This window comes from Macaca thibetana, chromosome 7, assembly GCF_024542745.1.
Source record: "Macaca thibetana thibetana isolate TM-01 chromosome 7, ASM2454274v1, whole genome shotgun sequence".
Classification (NCBI taxonomy): domain Eukaryota; kingdom Metazoa; phylum Chordata; class Mammalia; order Primates; family Cercopithecidae; genus Macaca; species Macaca thibetana.
The window spans coordinates 29,798,124-29,819,627 of record NC_065584.1 but is presented as its reverse complement, the minus strand read 5'-3'; the positions used below and the strand labels follow the sequence as shown (position 1 = coordinate 29,819,627).

At 45.9% G+C, this 21,504-nt stretch overlaps 3 protein-coding genes across 4 annotated transcripts in view; 1 reads left to right on the top strand and 2 right to left on the bottom strand.

Moving 5' to 3' along the window:
• The window catches only part of SNW1 (SNW domain containing 1), a 1,184,582-nt gene that overhangs the window by 93,732 nt on the left and 1,069,346 nt on the right, over nt 1-21,504 (bottom strand). The window lies entirely within an intron of this gene.
• ADCK1 (aarF domain containing kinase 1) overlaps nt 1-21,504 on the top strand; it is a 129,671-nt gene that overhangs the window by 11,097 nt on the left and 97,070 nt on the right. Inside the window, exons 2-4 of one of the 2 annotated variants that reach the window (XM_050798776.1) lie at nt 6,169-6,248; nt 6,675-6,822; nt 10,156-10,239. In XM_050798776.1, the coding sequence (XP_050654733.1) occupies nt 6,247-6,248; nt 6,675-6,822; nt 10,156-10,239 (234 nt within the window). In that variant the 5' untranslated portion in view covers nt 6,169-6,246. The remainder of the gene's footprint in view (nt 1-6,168; nt 6,249-6,674; nt 6,823-10,155; nt 10,240-21,504) is intronic. The other variant, XM_050798777.1, reaches the window with a different exon arrangement.
• The window catches only part of ALKBH1 (alkB homolog 1, histone H2A dioxygenase), a 187,471-nt gene that overhangs the window by 135,366 nt on the left and 30,601 nt on the right, over nt 1-21,504 (bottom strand). The window lies entirely within an intron of this gene.

The following is a 21,504-nucleotide window of genomic DNA, read 5'->3' as shown; positions in this document are numbered from 1 at the left end:
GTTTTAATTCTTTTAATTTATTATTTTCCAGCTTTATTCAGGTGTAATTGACAAATAATTGTACCTATTCAAGGTGTACAACTTGATGATTTGATATATGTGTACTGTATAATGATGACCACAATCAATCAACATATCTGTCACCTCAGATAGTTACCCTTTTGTGTGTGTGTGTGTTGAGGACACTTAAGATCTGCTCTCTTAGGAAATTTCAAGTAAACAATACAATAGTATTAACTATAGTTTCCATATTGTACATTAGATTCCTCAGAACTTACTCATCTTGTAACTGAAACTTTATACCTTTTGACCAATATCGCCTCATTTCCCTCGAGCCCCCAGCCCCTGGTAACCACTGTTCTAACCTCTACCTCTAAGAGTTTGACTTCTTTGGATTCCACATGAGAGTGAGATCATGCAGTATTTGTCTTTCCATGTCTGGCTTATTTCACTTAGCAAAATATTCTCTAGGTTGATCCATGTTGTCACCAATGGCAGGCTTCCTTCCTTTTTATGGCTGGATAATATTCCATTGTGTGTGTGTGTGTGTGTATATATTTCACAATTTCTTCATTTGTGGATGGACACTTAGATTGTTTCTACATCTTGGCTATTGTACATACTACTGCATATTCTTTTTTTGAGGCAGAGTTTCATTTTTCTCCCAGGCTGGAGTGCAGTAGTGTGATCTTAGCTCACTGCAACTTCCGTCTCCTGGGTTCAAGCAATTCTGATGCTTTAGCCACCCGAGTAGCTGGAATTACAGGGGTGAGCCACTACACCTGGCTAGTTTTTGTATTTTTAGTGGAGATAGGGTTTCGCCGTGTTGGCCAGGCTGGTCTCGAACTCCTGGGCTCAAGTGATCTGCCTGCCTTGGCTCCCAAAGTGCTGGGGTTACAGATGTAAGCCACCATGCCTGGCTGCATATTCGTTTTATTTACAAAGTCACAATCTTACTCTTGCAGAGATAGGAACTGATCCCAGGAGTTGGGCCAGAGATTGAGCATTTGTGTTTAGGGAAAGAAATGAGTTTCTTAAAAATTTTTTTTTGAGATGGAGTTTCACTCTTGTTGCCCAGGCTGGAGTGCAATGGTGTGATCTTAGCTCACCGCAACCTCCGCCTCCTGGGTTCAAGCAGTTCTCCTGCCTCAGCCTCCCAAGTAGCTGGGATTACAGGCATGCGCCACCACGCCTGGCTGATTTTGTATTTTTACTAGAGACTGGATTTCTCCATGTTGGTCAGGCTGGTCTTGAACTCCCGACCTCAGGTGATCCACCTGCCTTGGCATCCCAAAGTACTGGGATTATAGGCGTGAGCTGCTGTGCTGGCCTGTTATTTTAAATTTTATTTTATTATTATTATTTTTTGGAGATGGGGTTTTGTTCTTGTTGCCCAGGCTGGAGTTCAATGGCTCGGTCTCGGCTCACTGCAACCTCCATCTCCTGGGTTCAAGCAATTCTCCTGCCTCAGCCTCTCGAGTGGCTGGGACTACAGGCATGCGTCACCATGCCCAGCTAATTTTTGTATTTTTAGTAGATACGGAGTTTCATCATGTTGGCCAGGCTGGTCTCGAACTCCTGACCTTGTGATCCACCCGCCTTGGCCTCCCAAAGTGCTGGGATTACAGGTATGAGCCACCATGCCCAGTCTGAGTTTCTTAAATTATTTCCTTAAAAATCATTGCTTGCAGTTCCCCTTGTAGAGTGAATGCAGTCATCTGGTGTTGGGGAAGGGGAGGCATGTTTTTGGGGAATATACACTAATGAACTTAAACACTAAATTTCAGCAAAGCCTCTCTTTGTTTTTCTTTCTTTTTTTTTTTTTTTTTAGGAGTATCATCCTGTCACCCAGGCTGGAGTGTGCAGTGGTGTGATCTCGGCTCACTGCAACCTCTGCCTCCTGTTCAAGTGATTTTCTTGCCACAGCCTCTCGCGTAGCTGAAACTACAAGTGCATGCCACAACACCTGACTAGCTTTTATATTTTTAGTAGAGACAAGGCTTTGCCATGTTGGCCAGGCTGGTCTCAAACTCCTGACCTCAGGTGATCTGCCTGCCTCGGCCTCCCAAAGTGCTGGGATTACAGGTATGAGCCACCATGCCCAGCCTTTTTTTTTTTTTTTTTTTTTTTTTGTTTTTCTGAGACAGGGTCTCACTGTGTCACTGAGGCTGGGGTGCAGTGGCGCAATCTCAGCTCACTGCAACCTTTGCCTCCCAGGCTCGAGCGATCGTCCCACCTCAGCCTCCCAAGGACAACAGGTGCATGCCACCACACCCAGCTGATTTTTGTATTTTTTGTAGAGATGGGGTTTTGCTATGTTGCCTAGGCTGGTCTTGAACTTCTGGGCTCAAATTATCCTCCCATCTTGGCTTCCCAAAGTGTTGGGATTACAGGTGTGAGCCACTGCACCTGACCCCCCTTTTTTTTCTGACCCATTGGTAGACAACAAAGCCTCTCTTTACTGAAAAAAAAAATCCTTTCTGGGCATGGTAGCTCACATCTGTAATCTCAGCACTGTGGGAGGCCAAGGTGGGGGATTGCTTGAGCTCAGGAGTTGGAGACCAGCCTGAGCAAATGGCGAAACCCCATCTTTACAACAAAAGTTAGCCCACTCTGGAGGCTGAGATGGGAGGATTGCTTGAACCCAGGAGGTCAAGACTGCAGTAAGTTGAGATTGTGTCATTGCACTCCAGCCTGGGTGACAGAGCAAGACACTCTCAAAAAAAAAAAAAAAGAAGTGTGGCTGTCAAACTTGAGCTTTCAGACAAATCACTTGTTATCTTATTAAAATGCACATCCCTGAGTCTTACCGCTAGAGTTGGTAGTTCAATGGCCCATGGGGTGGACTCTAGGAATCTACATTTCTTTATTTTATTTTACTAAATTTTTTTTTTTTTTTTTTTGAGACGGAGTCCTCGCTCTGTCTCCCGGGCTGGAGTGCAGTGGCACCATCTCGGCTCACTGCAACTTCTACCTCCCGGGTTCAAGCAATTCTCTTGCATCAGCCTCCTGAGCAGCTGGGATTACAGAGGCACGTGACACCATGCCTGACTAATTTTTTTTTTTTTTTTAGTAGAGATGGGGTTTCACCATGTTGGTCAGGCTGGTCTTGAATTCTTGACCTGCCTGCCTTGGCCTCCCAAAGTGCTGGAATTACAGGCGTGAGCCCCCAAGCCTGGCCCAGGAATCTACATTTTAAAAAACGTTTTAAAAGTTTGTTTTGTCTTTTTTTTTTTCTTTAAAACAGGGTTTTGCTCTGTTGCCCAGGCTAGAATGCAGTGGCATGATCATGGCTCATTTCAGCCTCAGCCTTATAGGCTCAAGGGATCCTTCCACTTCAGCATTTTGAGTCGCTGGGACTTGTAGGCATAGGGTGTCACTCCAGGCTAATGTTTACCTTTTTTTCTTCCCCAGGCTGGTCTTGGACTCCTAGGCCCAAACAATCCTCCCATTGTGGCCTCCTGAAGTGCTGGGATTACAGGCATGAGTCACTGCCCCCAGCCAGGCACCTGCATTTTTTTTCTTTTCTTTTCTTTCTTTCTTTTTTTTTGAGTTGGAGTTTCTTTCTGTGGCCCAGACTGGAGTGCAGTGGCATGATCTCGGCTCACTGCAACCTCTGCCTCCTGGGTTCAGTGATTCTCCTGCCCCTGCCCCCCGAGTAGCTGGGACTACAGTGCACACCACCATGCGTGGCTAATTTTTGTATTTTTAGTAGAGACAGAGTTTCACCATATTGGCCAGGCTGGTCTCAAACTCCTGACTTCGTGATCCACCCGCCTTGGCCTCCCAAAGTGTTGGGATTACAGGATTACAGGTGTGAGCCACCGCACCTGGCTTTTTTTTTTTTTTTTTTTTTTTTTTTTTTTTGAGATAGAGTCTCCTGCTGCCCAGGCTGGAGTGCAGTGGTGCGATCTCAGCTCACTGCGACCTCCGCCTCTTGGGTTCAAGTGATTCTCCTGTCTTAGCCTCCCAAGTAGCTGGGACTACAGGTGTGTACTACCACACCCAGCTAATGTTAATAGAGATGGGGTTTGACCATGTTGGCCAGGCTGGTCTGGAACTCCTGACCTCAAGAGATCCGCCTGCCTGGGCCTCCCAGAGTGCTGGAATTACAGGCGTGAGCTACCTCTCTTGGCCCAGGAATCTGCATTTTTGAAATGGCATCTAGGCTAATATTTTTTCAGGTGTTCCTCTGATTATACTTTAGAAATACTAGATTAGGAAATGAAGGTTCCAAAGGGAAGAGCAATGGAATTATAAAAAAGGACTATTGTGATGTTATTATATATATTGGTTTTTGTCCACTGTTCCTGGTTCATAACTCCCACAGCCCTTGTTACAGTTTTTGTGGTAATGTTAGGTGTGTTAGGCCTCAGGGCCAGGCCTCAGGAATCAGAATCTCTTTCCTGCCCTCCTCTCACCTGCCCCAAGGCAGGGTTGTGGTCTTTCCCCACCTTTCTGATTGTGGGTCTTAAGGCCCTCCCTAGAGTAGGTTCTGCCCTATACACTGAGGGAAGGAATGCTGACATCATGAAGCTTCCATAAAAACCCAAGAGCCCAAGAGGGCTGGTAGCTGAGCACTTGGAGATTTGCAGAGTGTGGTGTGCCTAGCGAAGTCCTGGAAGCTTCACGCCCTTTCCCTGTAACTGACCCTGCACATCTGTTCATCAGTATCTTTTGCAGTCTCCTTTATAATAAGCCAGCAAATGTAAGTGTGTACCTGAGTTCTGTGAGTTGCTACAGCAGCTTAATTGAACCCAAAGAAGGGGTTGTGGGAACCCCAACTTGAAGCTGGTTGGTCAGAAGTTCTAGAGACCTGGACTTGTGACTAATGTTGTAGGGGGAAGTGGGGGATGCAGTCTTGGGGACGGGGCCCTCAACCCATGGGATCTGACACCATCTCCGGGTAGTAGATGGTAAATATATATGTATATAAATTTAAAAAAATGTGACTATATTATGAGGCATGAGTCAAAGTAGACTTTAAAGAAAATGAGTTGGCATGGTGGCTCATGCCTGTAATCCCAGCACTTTGGGAGGCTGAGGCAGGTGAATTGCCTGAGGTTGGGAGTTTGAGACCAGCCTAGGCAACATGGCGAAACCCCATCTCTGCTAAAAATACAAAAATTAACTGGGCATGGTGGTGGCCACCTGTCATCCCAGCTACTCGGGAGGCTGAGGCAGGAGAAACACTCGAACCTGGAAGGCGGAGGTTGCAGTGAGCTGAGATCGTGCCACTGCACTCCAGCCTGGGCGACAGAGCAAGACCCTGTTTCAAAGACAAATAAAATGAAGATAAGCTTGTTTGTAATGATAGTTTCCATACAAAGGGGAAACAGGCACAGAGCAGGAAGGTGACAGGCTCAGATTCATTCCAGAGCAGAGGGATGAGGGTACAAGGTGTGCAAGGCTGGCGCCTGCAGGTGGCTTGGTGGCGTGCTGCTGCTCTCGTGTGGCACCTCTCTCCTGGCAGCTGCAACTGTAGTCGTGGACTTTAGTCTGATATAAATTGCTCGGGAATTGAAGAGGAAGTACTCTGTTGGGTGCACTGACCCCAAAGAATGACTGAGCAGGTACAAGTAGGGTGGGGAAAGGTCACATTGACTAGGAGTATGAATTTGAACAGATCAAATCAGCAGGTAGGTATTAAGCCTCTAACTGTAAAACACTCTCTAGGACTGTGAGTGGGCAGAGTAGTGGCAGTCATGGTGTTTGCCCTCAAGGAGCCTCCATTCAAGACAAGGGCTAGTCTTCTCTAACCAAAGTAAATGTTTTGAAAATCAACCGTACACAGAGGGCTCACCTGGCTGCCGAGCAGCTGCCATTTTGGCTGTGGCCTGACCACTTTTGACCTGGGCATAGAGGGCTAGTGGTGCCTCTGTGTGCACTGTGGTATCATGATAGACTCAGTAGCGATGGTTTACCAGCTCTTCTGCTTTGCTTCTAAAATAACAGTCTTCCTCTCTCCTGATCCCTTTGCCCTCTCTGCTTGTTTTTTTTTGAGACAGGGTCTGGCTCTGTCACCCAGGCTATAGTGTGGTGGCATGATCTCAGCTCACTGTAGTCTCCTCCTCCTGGGCTCAAACCATCCTCCCACCTCAGCCTCCTGAGTAGCTGGGACCACAGGCACGTGCTGTGACGCCTGGCTAATTTTTGTATTTTTTGTAGAGACGGGGTTTCATCTTGTTGCCCAGGCTGGTCTGGAACTCCTGGACTCGAGCGATCTGCGCATCTCAGCCTCCTAAAATGTTAGTATTACAGACATGAGCCACTGTGTTCAGCCTCTCTCTGCTTTTCTTGTCAGAATTTATACCAGCTCTGATATTCTATAGCGATCTATCTGTGTAAGCTCCAAGTGGACAAGAACTTTATTTTGTTTACTGTCTCTCCCTGTATCTAGAACAGTGCCTGGCACTGTTGAAGGAAGGACTTTGAGGACTGACTTGCCCCAGGTACTATGCTAAGGATTTTAAGTGCATTATTTCATTTTATCCCAACTACTTTTGAGTTAGTTATTATCCTGTTTTACACACGAAGAAACTAAGGCTCAGTGAGATTAACGAAATGACCCAAGGTCATATAATCTAAGTGGTAGAGCTGGGATTTGAACTTCAGTTTGGCTAACTATGAAACTCTTAACTGCTGTTCTTTCTCGACTATCCTTTTTTCTGCAGGAAAGAAGGGGACATGGCCAGAAAGGCTCTCAAGCTTGCTTCATGGACCAGCATGGCTCTTGCTGCCTCTGGCATCTACCTCTACAGTAACAAGTACTTGGACCCTAATGACTTTGGCGCTGTCAGGGTGGGCAGAGCAGTTGCTACGGTAGGTTTTTCCCATTGCGGGTAGCAGAGAAGCTGCAGGATTACTTGCAGGTGTTCATACATGCAGCAGATAGACATGCCTGTTATACATACGTGGAGATACTTGTGTATCCTTCCATGTGCAAAAGCTCCCTCTGCACAGGTGTACACATATGGGTGTGTGTCCTCATATTCCTTTATTCCTGTATACACAACCTGATATTCCTTTATTCCTGTACCACAGGGTTTCCTGTCATCCCAAGGTAACACAGAATGGGACTGCACTGGGTCGGTGTTCTGAAGCCTTTATATTTTAGGTTCTGTATCTTATTTTAGCAACACACCAAGAGGGGCCGTGCTCTTCAGCAAATGCATGTGCAAGGAGGACTTTGCAGTTTTGATTAAATTCTGCTAGAAAACTTGATCTCTCTGCAGTGAACTAGGATGAATGGTTCCTGATGCAAGACTTATACCCAGACGGTCTAGGCCTCAGAGAACTTTGTGGGATCCCCTCCAATCTCCAAACTGACAGAGAACCTGAGCTGAATATTTTATGGTTAGAGGTTTTCTCCAGTGGCTCAACAGGATCATCATCCTGGTGTGATCATGTCCTCCTAACTCTGCTGACAGCAACTCTCCCAGACATTCCTGTAGAATTGTCCCATTGGTGGGTAGATGGCCACATGCCTCATGCTAGCTTTCCTCCTTTATCTGCTGCAGGATGAGCTCATGCTTTCTTCCTCTTGATGTAGATTCAGTCTGATGCACAGTCTGTTGTGGTTGTCATCTCACCGTCTCCTTAATACTCAGTATTGTCGGGTGTCCTTTGAGTCCTGGCTCAGAGGGGAGGGCACTGCCGTGCCTGTCCTTAAGGCTGAGCCGAGTCATAGAACCAATACCGACAAATAGACTTTGGATAATCAGGCTACGGAATATGAAACAATTCCCAAGTGTTTACCGAGTGCCCTTTTTTGGTCGAGCATTGTCTTACATGCTTTGAGGGACAGAAACAAACTGTCCTACTTAGACCCAGCTACGAAGTAGCTTCTGGGTGAGGAATGCCTACATGAATAGGTTAAAAAACAATCTAAATCCATGCATTGTGCCAAGATGGGTGATTCAGATGCCTGCTACTATGGTCAGACACCGGAGTGAGTGCTGTGACCTGGGAGTCAGGATTGGTATCCTAGGGGTAGCAGGTTTTATTTTATGTAATATATATGTATGTGTGTATATATATAAAAAACAAAATTTATGTATATATAATTTATATATATTTATATATGTACATAAATGAGGTATATATATTAAAAAATATATATATATAAATTTTTATTTTTTTGAGACAGGGTCTCGCTCTGTCGTCCAGGCTGGGATGCAGTGGTGTGATATTGGGTTACTGCAACCTCCAACTCCTGGAATCAAGAGATCCTCCCACCTCAGCTTCTCCAGTGGCTGGGACCTCAGATGCCTGACACCACACCTGGCCAATTTCTGTATTTTTTTGTAGAGATAGGGTTTTACTATGTTGCCTGGGATGGTCTTGAACTCCTGGGCTCAAGCAGTCTGTCCACCTCGGTCTCCCAAAGTGCTGGGATTACGGATGTGAGCCACTGTGCCAGGCCAATTTTATGCGCGCGCGTGCATGTGTGTGTGTGTGTACACGCATATATGGTTGAGTAATGCCTGCAAGAATAGATTAAAAAACAATCCAAATCCATGCATCCAAATCCATATATATATATATTTTTTGAGATAGAGTCTCACTTTGTTGCCCAGGCTGGAGTGCAGTGGCACGATCTCATCTCGGCTCACTGCAGCCTTCACCTTCTGGGTTCAAGTGAGCACATCTGGCTAATTTCTATATTTTTAGTAGAGAGGGGGTTTCACCATGTTGGCCAGACTGGTCTCGAACTCCTTACCTCAAGTGATTTGCCTGCCTTGGCCTCCCAAAGTGCTGGGATTACAGGTGTGAGCCACCATGCCCGGCCTGTATATATATATTTTTAGATTAGTCAAGTGCAATAGTGAGAAGGGAGGAATGAGTAGAGCAAGGAGTATGATCTGTGACTGACTGTGAACAATCAACTGAGATAACTCAATACCTTCAGGTTAGCCAGAAGCAGGTTTTAAATGGAATCTTAGAGATTTGAATAGTTGGAAAGGAGGGAGGAAGATATGGATCAGTGCTTTGTAAACCAGGCACAAAGCTGTCAAAATTTTAAGGGCCAGAGCTCTGGTCTGGATTGTCCTTGAACACTGCTTAGTGCCCAAGTCTTGCTTGTGGTTGGTGTTCAACAAGTATATGTCGAATAGAATAAAGCTTTGTAGAGTGCAGAGGAAGAAACTCTTCTTAATATCAATTTTGTAAGTCCCTGAACTTCTAGGGTCCCAGTTACTCAATTCTATGAAGGAAGGTTTGGGGTAGATAATCCCCAAGGCCCTTCCATGCCTAGGATATCTTGGAGACGAATTTTCTGATTCTTTCTGGATAAGGGGACACGGAATCAAGACTTATGCTATTAGGGCCAGGTGCGGTGGCTCATGCCTGTTATCCCAGCACTTTGGGAGGCTGAGGTGGGAGGATCACCTGAGGTCAGGAGTTCGAGACCAGCCTGGCCGTCATGGCAAAATCCTATCTCTACTACAAATACAAAAATTAGCCGGGTGTGGTGGTGCGTGCATGTAATTTCAGCTACTTGGGAGACTCAGGCAGGAGAATTGCCTGAACCTGGAAGGCAGAGGTTGCAGTGAGCCAAGATCACCGAGATCATGCCAGTGCATTCCAGCCTGGGTGACAGAGCAAGACTCTGTCTCAAAGAAAAAAAAAAAAAAGACTTATGCTATTAGAGCAAACATACATATATGTTTATTTGTGATGTGGAGAAGTCGGCCAAGTTTATGTAACAGCTTTATTCAACTAGCTTTGATTGAGCATTTACTCAGTGTACCTGGCAGTGTAAAAGGTGCTGGGGTATAGTGATGGAGAGGAAGGACAAGCCCCTGTGCTTCTAGAGCTTAGAGTTTAAGCTTATAGGAAGAGACAGTTCATAAACAAGGAAACGAATGAGCAAGGTAATGTTGGATGGTGGTTTGTTGTGATAAATAATTGAATGTTTCTGGTAAGAGGCGCAATTTTAGAGTGGGCCTCTGCATAGGTGGCATTTGCACGGAGTCCTGAATGACAGGAGGAAGCTAGCTAGAATAAGATCCAGGGGCCGGGCATCTTAGGGGCGGGACTGGCTGCTTCCCCAGACATAGCGGTTGTGTCAGGGACCTGCACTGCAAGGTTTAGGTAGAGTAGTAGTACTTAATGTCCAGGTGCTAAGCTTTTCCCCACCACCTTGGTTCACAGACGGCTGTCATCAGTTATGACTACCTCACTTCCCTGAAGAGTGTCCCCTATGGCTCAGAGGAGTACTTGCAGCTGAGATCTAAGGTAAGTAACCCATGGGACCCATCTGAACCAGGCCAGGACTGGATAACCCTTGAACTGCTACACTCAAGTGATCCTCCCACCTCAGCCCCCCGAAGTGCTGGGATTACAGGCATGATCCACTGCACTTGGCCTAGGATTGAATAAATCCTGAAGCAGCTGCCTAGCCAAGAAGCTTCCTGTGTACAGCTGGAGTTGGGCAGAGGGCAGTGTAGGGGATTGAGGCTGGGGGCATTGGCCACTGAATTTTTGGAAGGAAGGAGGGGAGGACTGCTTCCTCCTTCATGTAGAGGTTTCAGCGCTTCTGAGGGGTGCTGTCAGACCGTCATCAAGCTGAATGCCATGGTACTGAGTTACCAATCTGCAAGGTGCTGTGCGGGAGGCCCGTGTGTGCTTCTGGGGAGTGCGGGTGTCTGGGATGACTCAAGAGGGATGTAGGCTCTGTCCCGCAGATAACTCAGCTGGCTTCTAAACTGTTTTGTCAGGCAAAACCCAATTGAAAGAGGTTAATTGCTTTCCTATCCTCTGAGGGCTACTCTGGGGCCTCTTGTAGGCCTCTGAGTCGAGCTGTCAACCCCAAACTCTCTGTCGTCACTTCGAACAAGGTAGTTGATGTTGATATATGGTTAGATATCCCGGAGACTTGGGAGATCAAACGAGAGGGCACTTTTTGTGGATGTAGGTTGAGTTTGAGGTCAAGTGTAGATACCTTTGGCTCCTCTAGAGATTGTGATAGATTGGCATGGCTGTGCTCAGGCAGTCCCCTCAGCCAGGAATGCCCTTTGCCCCTTAGAAAATTCCTCGTCATCCTTCTGGACTCAGCTTAAGCTCCCCTTGGTGGTGCTTTCCTTCTCAGTTTTCCTATGTGGATGGAATAATTAATGTCTAAATTTTTATTTAAACTTTTTATTATGGCAATTTCAACCATCCACAAGAGTAGAGAGAATAGTAGAATGAACTCTGGTGGAACTGTCATATAGCTTCAGAAACTATCAACATTTTGCCCATCTTGTTAGCCATCTTTCCCCCCTTTAGTTATTCATTTCTTTTATTTCTATGTTCATTGAGACAGAGTCTCACTCCGTCACCTGGTCTGGGGTGCAGTGGTGCGATCTTGGCTCATTGCAACATCTGCTTCCTGGGTTCAAGTGATTCTCCTGCCTCAACCTCCTGAGTGGCTGGGATTACATATGTACACCACCATGCTTGGCTAATTTTTGTATTTTTAGTAGAGACTGGGTTTCATCGTGTTGGCCAGGCTGGTCTCCAACCCTTGACCTCAAGTGATCCACCCACCTCCGCCTCCCAAAATGCTGGGATTACAGGCGTGAGCCACAGTGCCCAGCCCCTAAATGCCTTTGTATAGTTAGTTTGTTCAAATCTGGATCAAAATATCCAAATAAGGTAAATATATTAAGGTTGATGTTTTCTACATCTTTAAAAATCTGTAACATTTCTTCGCTCTCCCTTTTTTGAGTTACTTGTTTGTTGAAAAAACCAGATAATTTATCCTGTAGAATTTTCTACCTTCAGGATTTTGCTGATTGCATCTTCAAAGTGTTATTTAATGGGAAATACATTCAAATGGTACATAAATCAAAATATACAGTGTTTGAAACATACAAAATGACCCTCCTACCCTTGTTCCTCAGGTACCCAATTTTCTTGCCTGGAGGCAATTATTATTTCTTGTGCATCTTTCCAGAGATGTCTTCCTATTTGAATTTAATCATTTTGTCTTTATTCTTGCCACAGACGATAGTTGGTTATGTGCCTTTCTTTTTAGACTATCTGTTCCTTTAGATCAGGGATTCAGTCTTTGTTTTTTTGATCTTGCATCTCTAGCAATGATGCGTAGGCCTGCGTTGATTTAATGTCTGTTTCAATGCCAGCCTGTACCCTGCCACCTCCCTACCTTTGGGGAGGTCCCAGACAGAGCACGGAGTTACTAGTTAGAAGACCCGAATTTGTGGCTTGGCTTTGGGAAATTCATTTAGCCTTTTGGAGATGCCATTTGTCTATAAATTAGAGACGGTTATGCCGCTTTCTCAGGATTATGTAGATAATATCTCAGTGCCTTGTGAAATACAAAGCAGGTATCAAAAACAAGTCAAATGTCTCCTACAAGGTATGTTCCATGAGGACAGAGATTTGGTCTGTGCTGTGAATTTCCATGTCTGCAGCATCCATCACCAGGATGTGACAGGTCCTGAAAAAGTTTTGTTGAACGAATGAACGAATGAATGAATGAAATGTTCTTTTTTTTTTTTTTTTTGAGATGGAGTTTTTTGCTCTTGTCACCCAGGCTGGAGTGCAGTGGTGCGATCTTGGCTTACTGCAACCTCTGCCTCCCAGGTTCAAGTGATTCTCCTGCCTCAGCCTCCCAAGTAGCTGGAACTACAGGTGCCGAAATGTTAGTTTTTATGGAGGATCTCAAAGCCCCTGCTTCTGAGACATAATTGCCCACTGTGTTTCCCTGCCCCTCTTTCTCCAGCTAACCAGTGCTAAGGACCTTGGCACCCACTGGTGTATCATTCTACGGAGAGCTTGTGGGTTCGGACACAGGGGCAAGGCCTCTGCTTTATGGAATCTGCAGGGGAGGCAGGCGAGGGGTGTCAAAAGAACAGTTGCCTGTCACGTGTCACATGTAAGTCATCTGAAAGGCAGTGACACTGTGGCTCCTGGAGAAGTTGACAGTTTTAGGGGATGCAGTAAGGAAAGTGCAGCATGGCATTTGACAAGGGAGCAGCACGTGGTGGCTGGCACCAGATAACAGGGTGTAGACCCGTCTCTGGGAGTTGTGCCTGGGAAGGGGGAGCTGGCTGGCGCTAAGAGCACGAGTAAATACCGCAGGAGTGTCTTCTTCCATTGGAGCGCTTATGCCTTCTTGTCAGCGTGGCTGATAAAGGAATGAGTGAAGGGTAAAACATAATTATCTCAACTGTCAAGCCGGCATCTCCAGGTCCCAGAGTATGTCAGAGCCAGGAGGCTAGCTCATCAGGCGGTGACTTCGAGCACTTTCAAGGTTGGCGCAGGCAGGCTGGGATCTCAGTGACTCAGCTCTGGAACCAGAGGGCTGAGAGCCAACGTGAAGAAGTGTGTTCTAGAGGCCTAGTGGCCCTTTGCTCGGCAGCTAAGGTGGTGGGGAGGGGCTCACATGCTTTGGAGAACCAGATCCCTGGTGTTCAGGATGCTTATAAACTGAGATGTGTGTGAGCTGGCTTATTCATAAAGCATACAGAAGTCACTGCTGGTGTAGACATCTAGGAATGGAGGAGGGAGGATGGAGTTGATTCTGATGAGGGTTTGGGATGTAGTGGATATTTGCTAGTTGTTCAGCTTAGAAGCCATTCTCATTTTGGGGAACAGCATATAAACTTTTCTCTGGGGAGCCGCTGTGTTGACGTATACTCTGAGTTTGGGAAGGGCTCACCCCACCCTTATTAGCCAGGTGATTAGCAGAGTCCATTCTGCTGGCTCTAGAGATTGATTCAGGGAGCCTGAGTACCTGAGCCAGTTCTGGCCAGTGCGCAGGACTTTTCTGGGAAGAGCCGCTCTCTCTTTTCTGCTGTGTGAGCTGAGAGTGTAAGATGTTGGCTTGGAGCTGTTGGCAGCCATCTTTGCCACTATGAAGGGAAAGCCTGTCTGTGAATGAAGCTAATATTGCATAGAAATGCATAATTTGAGTTCCTGGATCTAGCTGAAATGGAAGCTAGACTACGACTGGAATTTCAGTTATATCTATCAGGAAATTCTCTTTTTTTGCCCAAGGTGGTTTGAGTTAAGTTTGCTGTTCTTTGCAGCCAAATGAGTCCTTATATAGTATGGATTCTTGGAGAAGCATACTGGGGTTATTTTTTTTCTTTTTCTTTTTTTCTATGGCCCTCAGTTTGTCACTTAAACATGCTGGATCTTTTAAGCATAAATGGAGTGTTGATAGTCACAGGACGGCCCGTAACTCAAGGGAAGAAATGAAATTCAAAAATGTTAGTGCCTAAGGGAGGGTGCAGAGAGGTTTGGATGGTGCTGGGTAGGATTGGAGCCATGTTGGACCTGGAGCCAGGTCCCCTGGCACCTAGTCCTACTCCACTGCCAAGCACCTCTGCTTTTATTTTTTTAGTTTTTAAAAGGCTTTTTTTTTTTTGAACGAGAGTCTTGCTTTGTCGCACAGGCTGGAGTGCAGTGGCGTGATCTCGGCTCACTGCAACCTCCACCTCCTGGGTTCAAGTGATTCTCCTGCCTCAGCCTCCCGAGTAGCTGGGACTACAAGTGTGTGCCTCCACGCCCAGCTAATTTTTTGTATTTTTAGTAGAGACAGGGTTTTACCGTGTTAGCCAGGATGATCTCCATCTCCTGACCTCATGATCTGCCCACCTCGGCCTTCCAAAGTGCTGGGATTACAGGCATGAGCCACTGCGCCTGGCCCAATTTTTGTGTTTTTAGTAGAGATGGGGTTTCACCATGTTGGCCAGTCTGGTCTTGAACTCTTGACCTCAGGTGATTCGCCTGCCTTGGCTTCCCAAAGTGCTGGGATTACAGACGTGAGCCACCATGTTTGGCCAGCACCTCTGCTTTTCTATCCGCAAAGTGATGGTGGTGGCCTTTGCCCCTGTTCCTTTTGTAACAATGGAGATGAGAAGCTTTGCTTAATTTAACATTGTGGATTATTTAAACCAGCCAGAGAGGAGATCCTGAGCATAGGGTTAGCCTTGATAGCTCCTTATCATTTTAATGAACATGTTAATGATATTCTTTTCTCCTCATTTCTTCTATACATTTATTAATTGGAATTCTTCTATAAGAAAGACCTTTCCCTTCTCCCCTAGTTATTTAATTATTGTTATTATTATTGAGATGGAGTTTTGCTCTTGTTGCCCAGGATGGAGTGCAGTGGCGCGGTCTCAGCTCACTGCAACCTCTGCCTCCCGGGTTCAAGCGATTCTCCTGCCTCAGCCTCCTGAGTAGCTGGGATTACAGGTGCCCACCACCACAACCAGCTAATTTTGTATTTTTACTAGAGACAGGGTTTTGCCATGTTGGACAGGCTGGTCACAAACTCCTGACCTCAGGTGATCTGCCTGCCTTGGCCTCCCAAAGTGTTGGGATTACAGGCGTGAGCCACTGCACCCAGCTATTTAATTATTTTTTATCACTGTGAACTCATGGATATTTATTTTATTCTATGGGGTCTATGTCCCATATATAATCCAGACAATACTTTTCCTTTATATGCAAAACAATCATTATTTTATTGCTCAAGTGGTTCCACCTGTGGCCATTGGGAGCTCTTTCAGGTTGGCTCCTCTGTCCTTTTGATATGCCCCCAACCTATTTTGAGCACTGCCTCACATTCTTATACTGAAAGATACTTCAGGCTTATCCTGTATTTTCCTTGCCCTGGAATCAATTACTTCTTCCAAGGAGCCCTGGTTCCTGTTACTGGAGAATGGTATTCAGAAACCAAGATGTGGAGGTCAGGTATTCGTTTTGCTACTGGGGTACCATTGCTTCTAGGCCCTTCTAGGAGACAGAGTGAGGATATATATGTGTGTACACTCACTCACACATACACACACTTCTGTCTTTCTACTAAAAAACTAAGATTTTTTTTTTTGAGACATGGTCTTGCTGTGTCACCCAGGCTAGTGGTGCGATCACGGTTCACTGCAGCCTCCAACTCTTGGGCTTAAGCTATCCTCCCACTTCAACCTCCTGAGTAGTTGGGACTACAGGTGTGCACCAACATGCCTGGCTAATTTTTTAAAGTATTATTTGTAGAGACAGGTTCTCACTGTGTTGCCCAGGCTGGTCTTGAACTCCTGGCCTCAAGTGATCCTGATGCCTTGGCCTCCCAAAGTGCTGGGATTATAGGCGTGAGCCACTGTATCTGGGCAAAAAACTATGAACTGATACTTATATCTCCAATTTTAGTCCAATACCACAGAGTCCATATTAGCATTCTCCTTTTTTTAATATCACCTCTTTCTCTGACAGTGATAAACCTGCCTCTTATCTACAATATATTTCCTTACTTGTTCGACTCTCGTACACTCTAAAATAGTTAAGACCACTGAAGCATTCATGAGCAGAGACAGTGGCCTAAAATAGGTGAGGTTGAATGAGTTAAGTTGGTATGGGAGCTGAGTTTGGAAAGGTGGGTTGATTGAAACATGTAGCCTTGGGGACAAGGTGATTTTGGCCGAGCGTAATGGGTGAAATTTTGGGGATTATCTATAAGAAAAAGATTAATTCAATGTTACTGGAGACTAGGAGAGTGAAGGGACATAGTGGCAAATAGTATTAGAGCTAGGTGACGGAGTGACTCAAGGCCAGGTTTTAAGCCATAGACAATAGGGAGCCATGGAAAATTCTCCAGTAAAGTTGTTTATTAAGCCTTCAGTGACTGAGAATGCTTAAAGTTATTGCATCATTGGATTTTTTTTTTTTTTTTTAGACAGGGTCTTGCTTTGTTGCCCAGGCCAGAGTGCAGTGGTACGATCTCTGCTCACGGCAACCTCTATTTACTGCAACCTCTGCCTCCCAGGTTCAAGTGATTCTCCCATCTTGGCCTCCCGAGTAGCTAGGATTACAGGCATATGCCACCATGCCCGACTAATTTTTGTATTTTTTTGGTATAGACAGGGTTTCACCATCTTGGCCAGGCTAGTCTCGAACTCCTGACCTCAAATGATCTACCTGCCTTGGTCTTCCAAATTGCTGGGATTACAGGCGTGAGCCACCGTGCCTGGCCAATGTTTTTTTTTTTTTTTTTTTTTTTTTTTTTTATGAAATATGAGACAGAGTCTTGTTATGTTGTCCATGCTGGTCTCAAACTCCTGGGGACAAGTGATCCTCCCACCTCAGCCTCCTAAAGTTCTGGGATTACCGGCATGAGCTACTGTCCCCAGCCAGTTATTGATTTTTTTTTTTTAAATACCAGTACCACTTGCCAGCTTTTGTGTTGGACAGTAGGTAGGTGTGTGAACCTACACGTGTATATGTGTCTGTGTGCGTGTGAGAGAGAACAAGAACAGGAACCTTTTCTTTTTAAAATGAGAGTTGTAATGCTGGAGGGGATCTTGATTGCTACTTTGAGTGTGAAGTTTTTTAACTAAGCTCAAATTCTTGTTACCAGGTAGGTCCCTGGGCTTCTGTGGTATCAGATGTTTCAGGTCAGTAGTATGTGTTTGTTCGGTTAGTTACTACAGTGCCCAATATTTGGACTACAAGTAATAATTAATATCCTTCTCTTCCTTGCCTGAGAAGCAGAGTCAGGGAGATGCAGGACCCTGCCAGGTGGTGATCAATATTCATCAGCTTCATTACTGATAGACACAGGGCTGAGGAGATAGTCTGGGGTCTGGAGCAAGTGAGCTTGCTGAACTTCACCTCTGGATTTGAGAGGCTTACCTACCCAGGCACAGACACGGCTGGACAAGCCTCTCAGTTGGGGTACTGCCTCTTAGAAGAGGAAGGAGCTGAAAATCAATGCTCTGCAGATAAGCAGATCCCCAACGGAGGGGAGAGAGGAAGGGGTGAGCTGAGCAAACTCTGTTTCTTCTCCTAAATTCCTTAATCTGATTGGTGATTATCTCTCCCACAAGGAGTGAAGGAGCGGGAGAGAGAGGTCAGGAGCGTTATGCATACTAGGGCTCCCTCCACATGGTTGTGTGAAACATAGGGATAGAATGTTCTCCTGTGGTACTACTGATTGTGGGAGGGGAGGTAGCTGTAAATTTGCTGTAAGAACCATTTGTTTCTAAAAAATTCTGCTAATCTTTACATCTGACCTTGTTTAGGAACATAGGGTGCTTTGGGTTGGAGTATGGGAGAGTTATTTTGGCATTACTAAAATCTGCACTTAGAGACAAGAGTCAGACACTGTCAACTTTTATTTTATTTTATTTATTTATTTATTTATTTTTTGAGACAGGGTCTTGCTTTGTTGCCCAGGCTGAAGTGCAGTGGCGTGATCTCGGCTCACTGCAGCCTCGATCTCCTGGGCTCAAGCGATCCTCCTGTCTTGACCTCCCGAAGTGTTGGGATGGGATTACAGGTGTGAGCCACAATGCCTGGCCGCCATCAACCTTTATTACCATGGGATATGGTAGACTGTTTTGGAGAAAAAGGGACTCCAATTTCTGGCCTGTGGATATTGGTTGGAGGGGCAGAGTAAGGGGCTAAGGTCAGGTGACAACTCTATAACTATTCCATTGCACTTGAGAAAGACGTCTTGGGCATCAGCCAGCTCAAGCCTCTAATGTACAGATGTGGAAGTAGAGTTCTGGAGAGGTGATGTGATTTCTTCTTTTTCTTTTTTTTTTTGAGACGGAGTCTCACTGTCGCCCAGGCTGGAGTGCAGTGGCGTGATCTCAGCTCACTGCAGCCTCTACCTCTTGGGTTCAAGCAATTCTTCTACCTCAGCCTCCTGAATAGCTGGGACTACTGGCGCATGCCACCATGCCTGGCTAATTTTTGTATTTTTAGTAGAGACGGGATTTCACCATATTGGCCAGGCTGGTCTCGAACTCCTGACCTCATATGATCCGCCCGCCTCAGCTGTAATCCCCAAAGTGCTGTGATTATAGGCGTGAGCCACTGCACCTGGCCAGTGATGTGATTTCTCACATCCCCAGCAGGTGTGTAGCATATCATGAACTTGATCTTGATGTTCAGATATCGCCCGGTCTCATGTGCTTTGCACTTTTTACTCTGTCATCTCCCTGTATATTTGCTTCCAATCTGGAGAAAAGCACCAAGCTGGACAGAAAGTAGACACAAAGATGCCTGTGCAGCAGTTCTTGCCAACTGGCTGCTGCTGCTGGAGTCACTCCTCCTACCTCTTCACCCACCCTCCTCTGAGCCTGAGGTTCTGCTGCTGCCTGGGATGGATTTGGGAAACACCGGAGGAGGAAGAAGGGCAACAGAGCCACCTCCCTGAAGTTCCTTTACTCATTTAATCAATAAAACAGTTAGCTCAACAAATATTTGGCATTCCCCTATGGAGGGGAGGGTAGACCCTTCAAAAGGAATTGATAGGTGCTAGCTCTTTGCTTCAGGAAAGAGTTGCAACTCCGAAGCTATTGAACAACTGCCAGTTTTGAGGATAACCATCCTACCAGTCTAGTGAAGGTATAATTCACTAAGCGTTTTAAAGATCCTGTTCTTCTGCAAAGGGAACTGTAGCAATGTCTGGTTCTTCAGGAATATTCCCTGAAACCTGAGATCTGGTCTGGCCAAACCAGGACATTTCTTCACCATCCTTCCATCCATCTGTTACTTTAGCCAACTTTAATTGAGCCTGCTCTGTGTCAGGTACAGGGTGAGGTTCAGAGGAGAAAATGGGAAATAAGATTTGACCTCTGCCTTCAAGTTGTCATAGTTGAGGGTGGGGGGGCAGAAGGCAAGAAATGACCAGCTACAGGACTGATAAGGGTCTATTACAACTCTGGCCCCTGGTCTGGAATTATTTCTCCTGAATCCTGACAGCACACCTAACTTCCAGGCAAGCTGGGCGTGTTGGGGGGTAGCTTTTCTTGGGAGATGGGGCTGGAATGCGTTCCTCCTGGAGTAGTGGTCTGGGTCTCGTTGAGCCCCAGCTCCTTTGCATGTGCAGCACCTGTCGACCTGGCATGGAATCTTTTCAGTGAGTTTTCAAGCGTGCCTCTAGACCCGCTTTTGCTGCTTTCATTTGTCATCACGGAATGTTTGCCTGAGAGTGCTCTGCATAGAGGAGGAGAGAAATTGAATCCTTGCTATCTTGGTGACTGGCTTTCTCGGAGTTTGTGATAATTTCTGCAGGAGCATGAGCTGCATTTAATTCGTTCTGGTTGGGTCATCTGAGGACCAGTTCTTTGGAATTAGGGAGACAGAGTCTGTGAGTCTAGCACCTCCTTTTTAGCTTTCTGAATACTGCATTGAAATCTGTGCAGTTTTCCACAGTGGCCCTGACCTCAAAACCATTCTGGTTCTGGAGAATTCTGTAGGAGTAGGTTCTTGAGCCTTGATGTGGCCTGGGGAGAAACTTGGTAGGGTCCGTGACCATCAGTGGGAGTCCTGGGGGTAAATGTGGTGGGCCTGGGAGAAAATGTGATTATTCCTGGAGATTGGGCTCACTGTGTGGTGGCTTCTCTGTAGGTCGTAGGCAATCAGGGAAATGCCAGTTACCCTCTCAATTGGTCTAGACTTGTTAGTTACCTAGGGACCATGGCCAACACCAGCGTTTTATTTTTCCATATCTGTATACAGCTTGTATTTTAAGAAATGTGAAGTATTTAAGACCTAAGACAAAGTATAAAAAATGATTCAGTGATCACCCTCATGCTCATTGCCCAATTTCAGAAATAGTACACTTTACCCATGCAGTTATAGCCCGTGGGTACTTCTTCCCTGACTCCAGCTTTCTTCCTGCGTATCCAGAATTAAGCAGTATTTTAAATTCATTGTTTATTATTCCCATACACTTCTTTATAACCAACTATTCAGGTATTTCTGTGATATTTTTCATCCTGTCGACACTTTCCTTTACTTGGCTTTGTTCTAAGCAAAAATATCTGTGAAATTACAGGTTTGATTTTCTCTCTCTCTTTGTCTATCTAATGCATATGCAAATAAACATTCTGGGTACCAGCTGAAATTGCCTCTTGTACCACCTTTTGCATACCATCACCGCTGCAAGGTCGTACTTTGAGAAACAAGGCTGCGGCATCCGTAGCAGATGCTGCTGGGCTACGCCCTGGCTTGCACCCACTCTTGCCTCGATCTTTACCCCACTGTGTTTGGCTACTCTCTTTCCAGCTCTTCTCTTTTCCTAGCTCACACTGTTTATCTCCTGTGGCTGCTTTAGGATTGGAGATGCCTGATGTGATGGTATTTGCTGCTGTGGTTCTAAAGCAGTGATCTTTTCCAAGGGCCACAGCTATAATGAAACAAAATAAACCCCTGGGTTTTTGGTGGTATGAGCCCGTTGCTGTGTGCTGGGCATCTCTCCATTCTGAGCAGCACACAGTTCCTCTCCTGTGCATGTCTGAAGCTCCCTCACCTATGTGGGCTGCCTGGACACGTGGGTGGGCTTCCTGCTACTGCAGAGCTGCCCTCCACTTGCCCCCAGCACCTGGTTCTACAGGGTAAGTGGAGCAGGCAGAACACCCACCTCCGCAGAGAAGGTCCTGCATTGTGAGGACTTGCACTTCTAACAAGGCCCTCTGTGGGGCAGGAGCTGGAGTAACCCTGGTTTCAGCCTGCCCTTGCCCATCTCAGACCCTATCC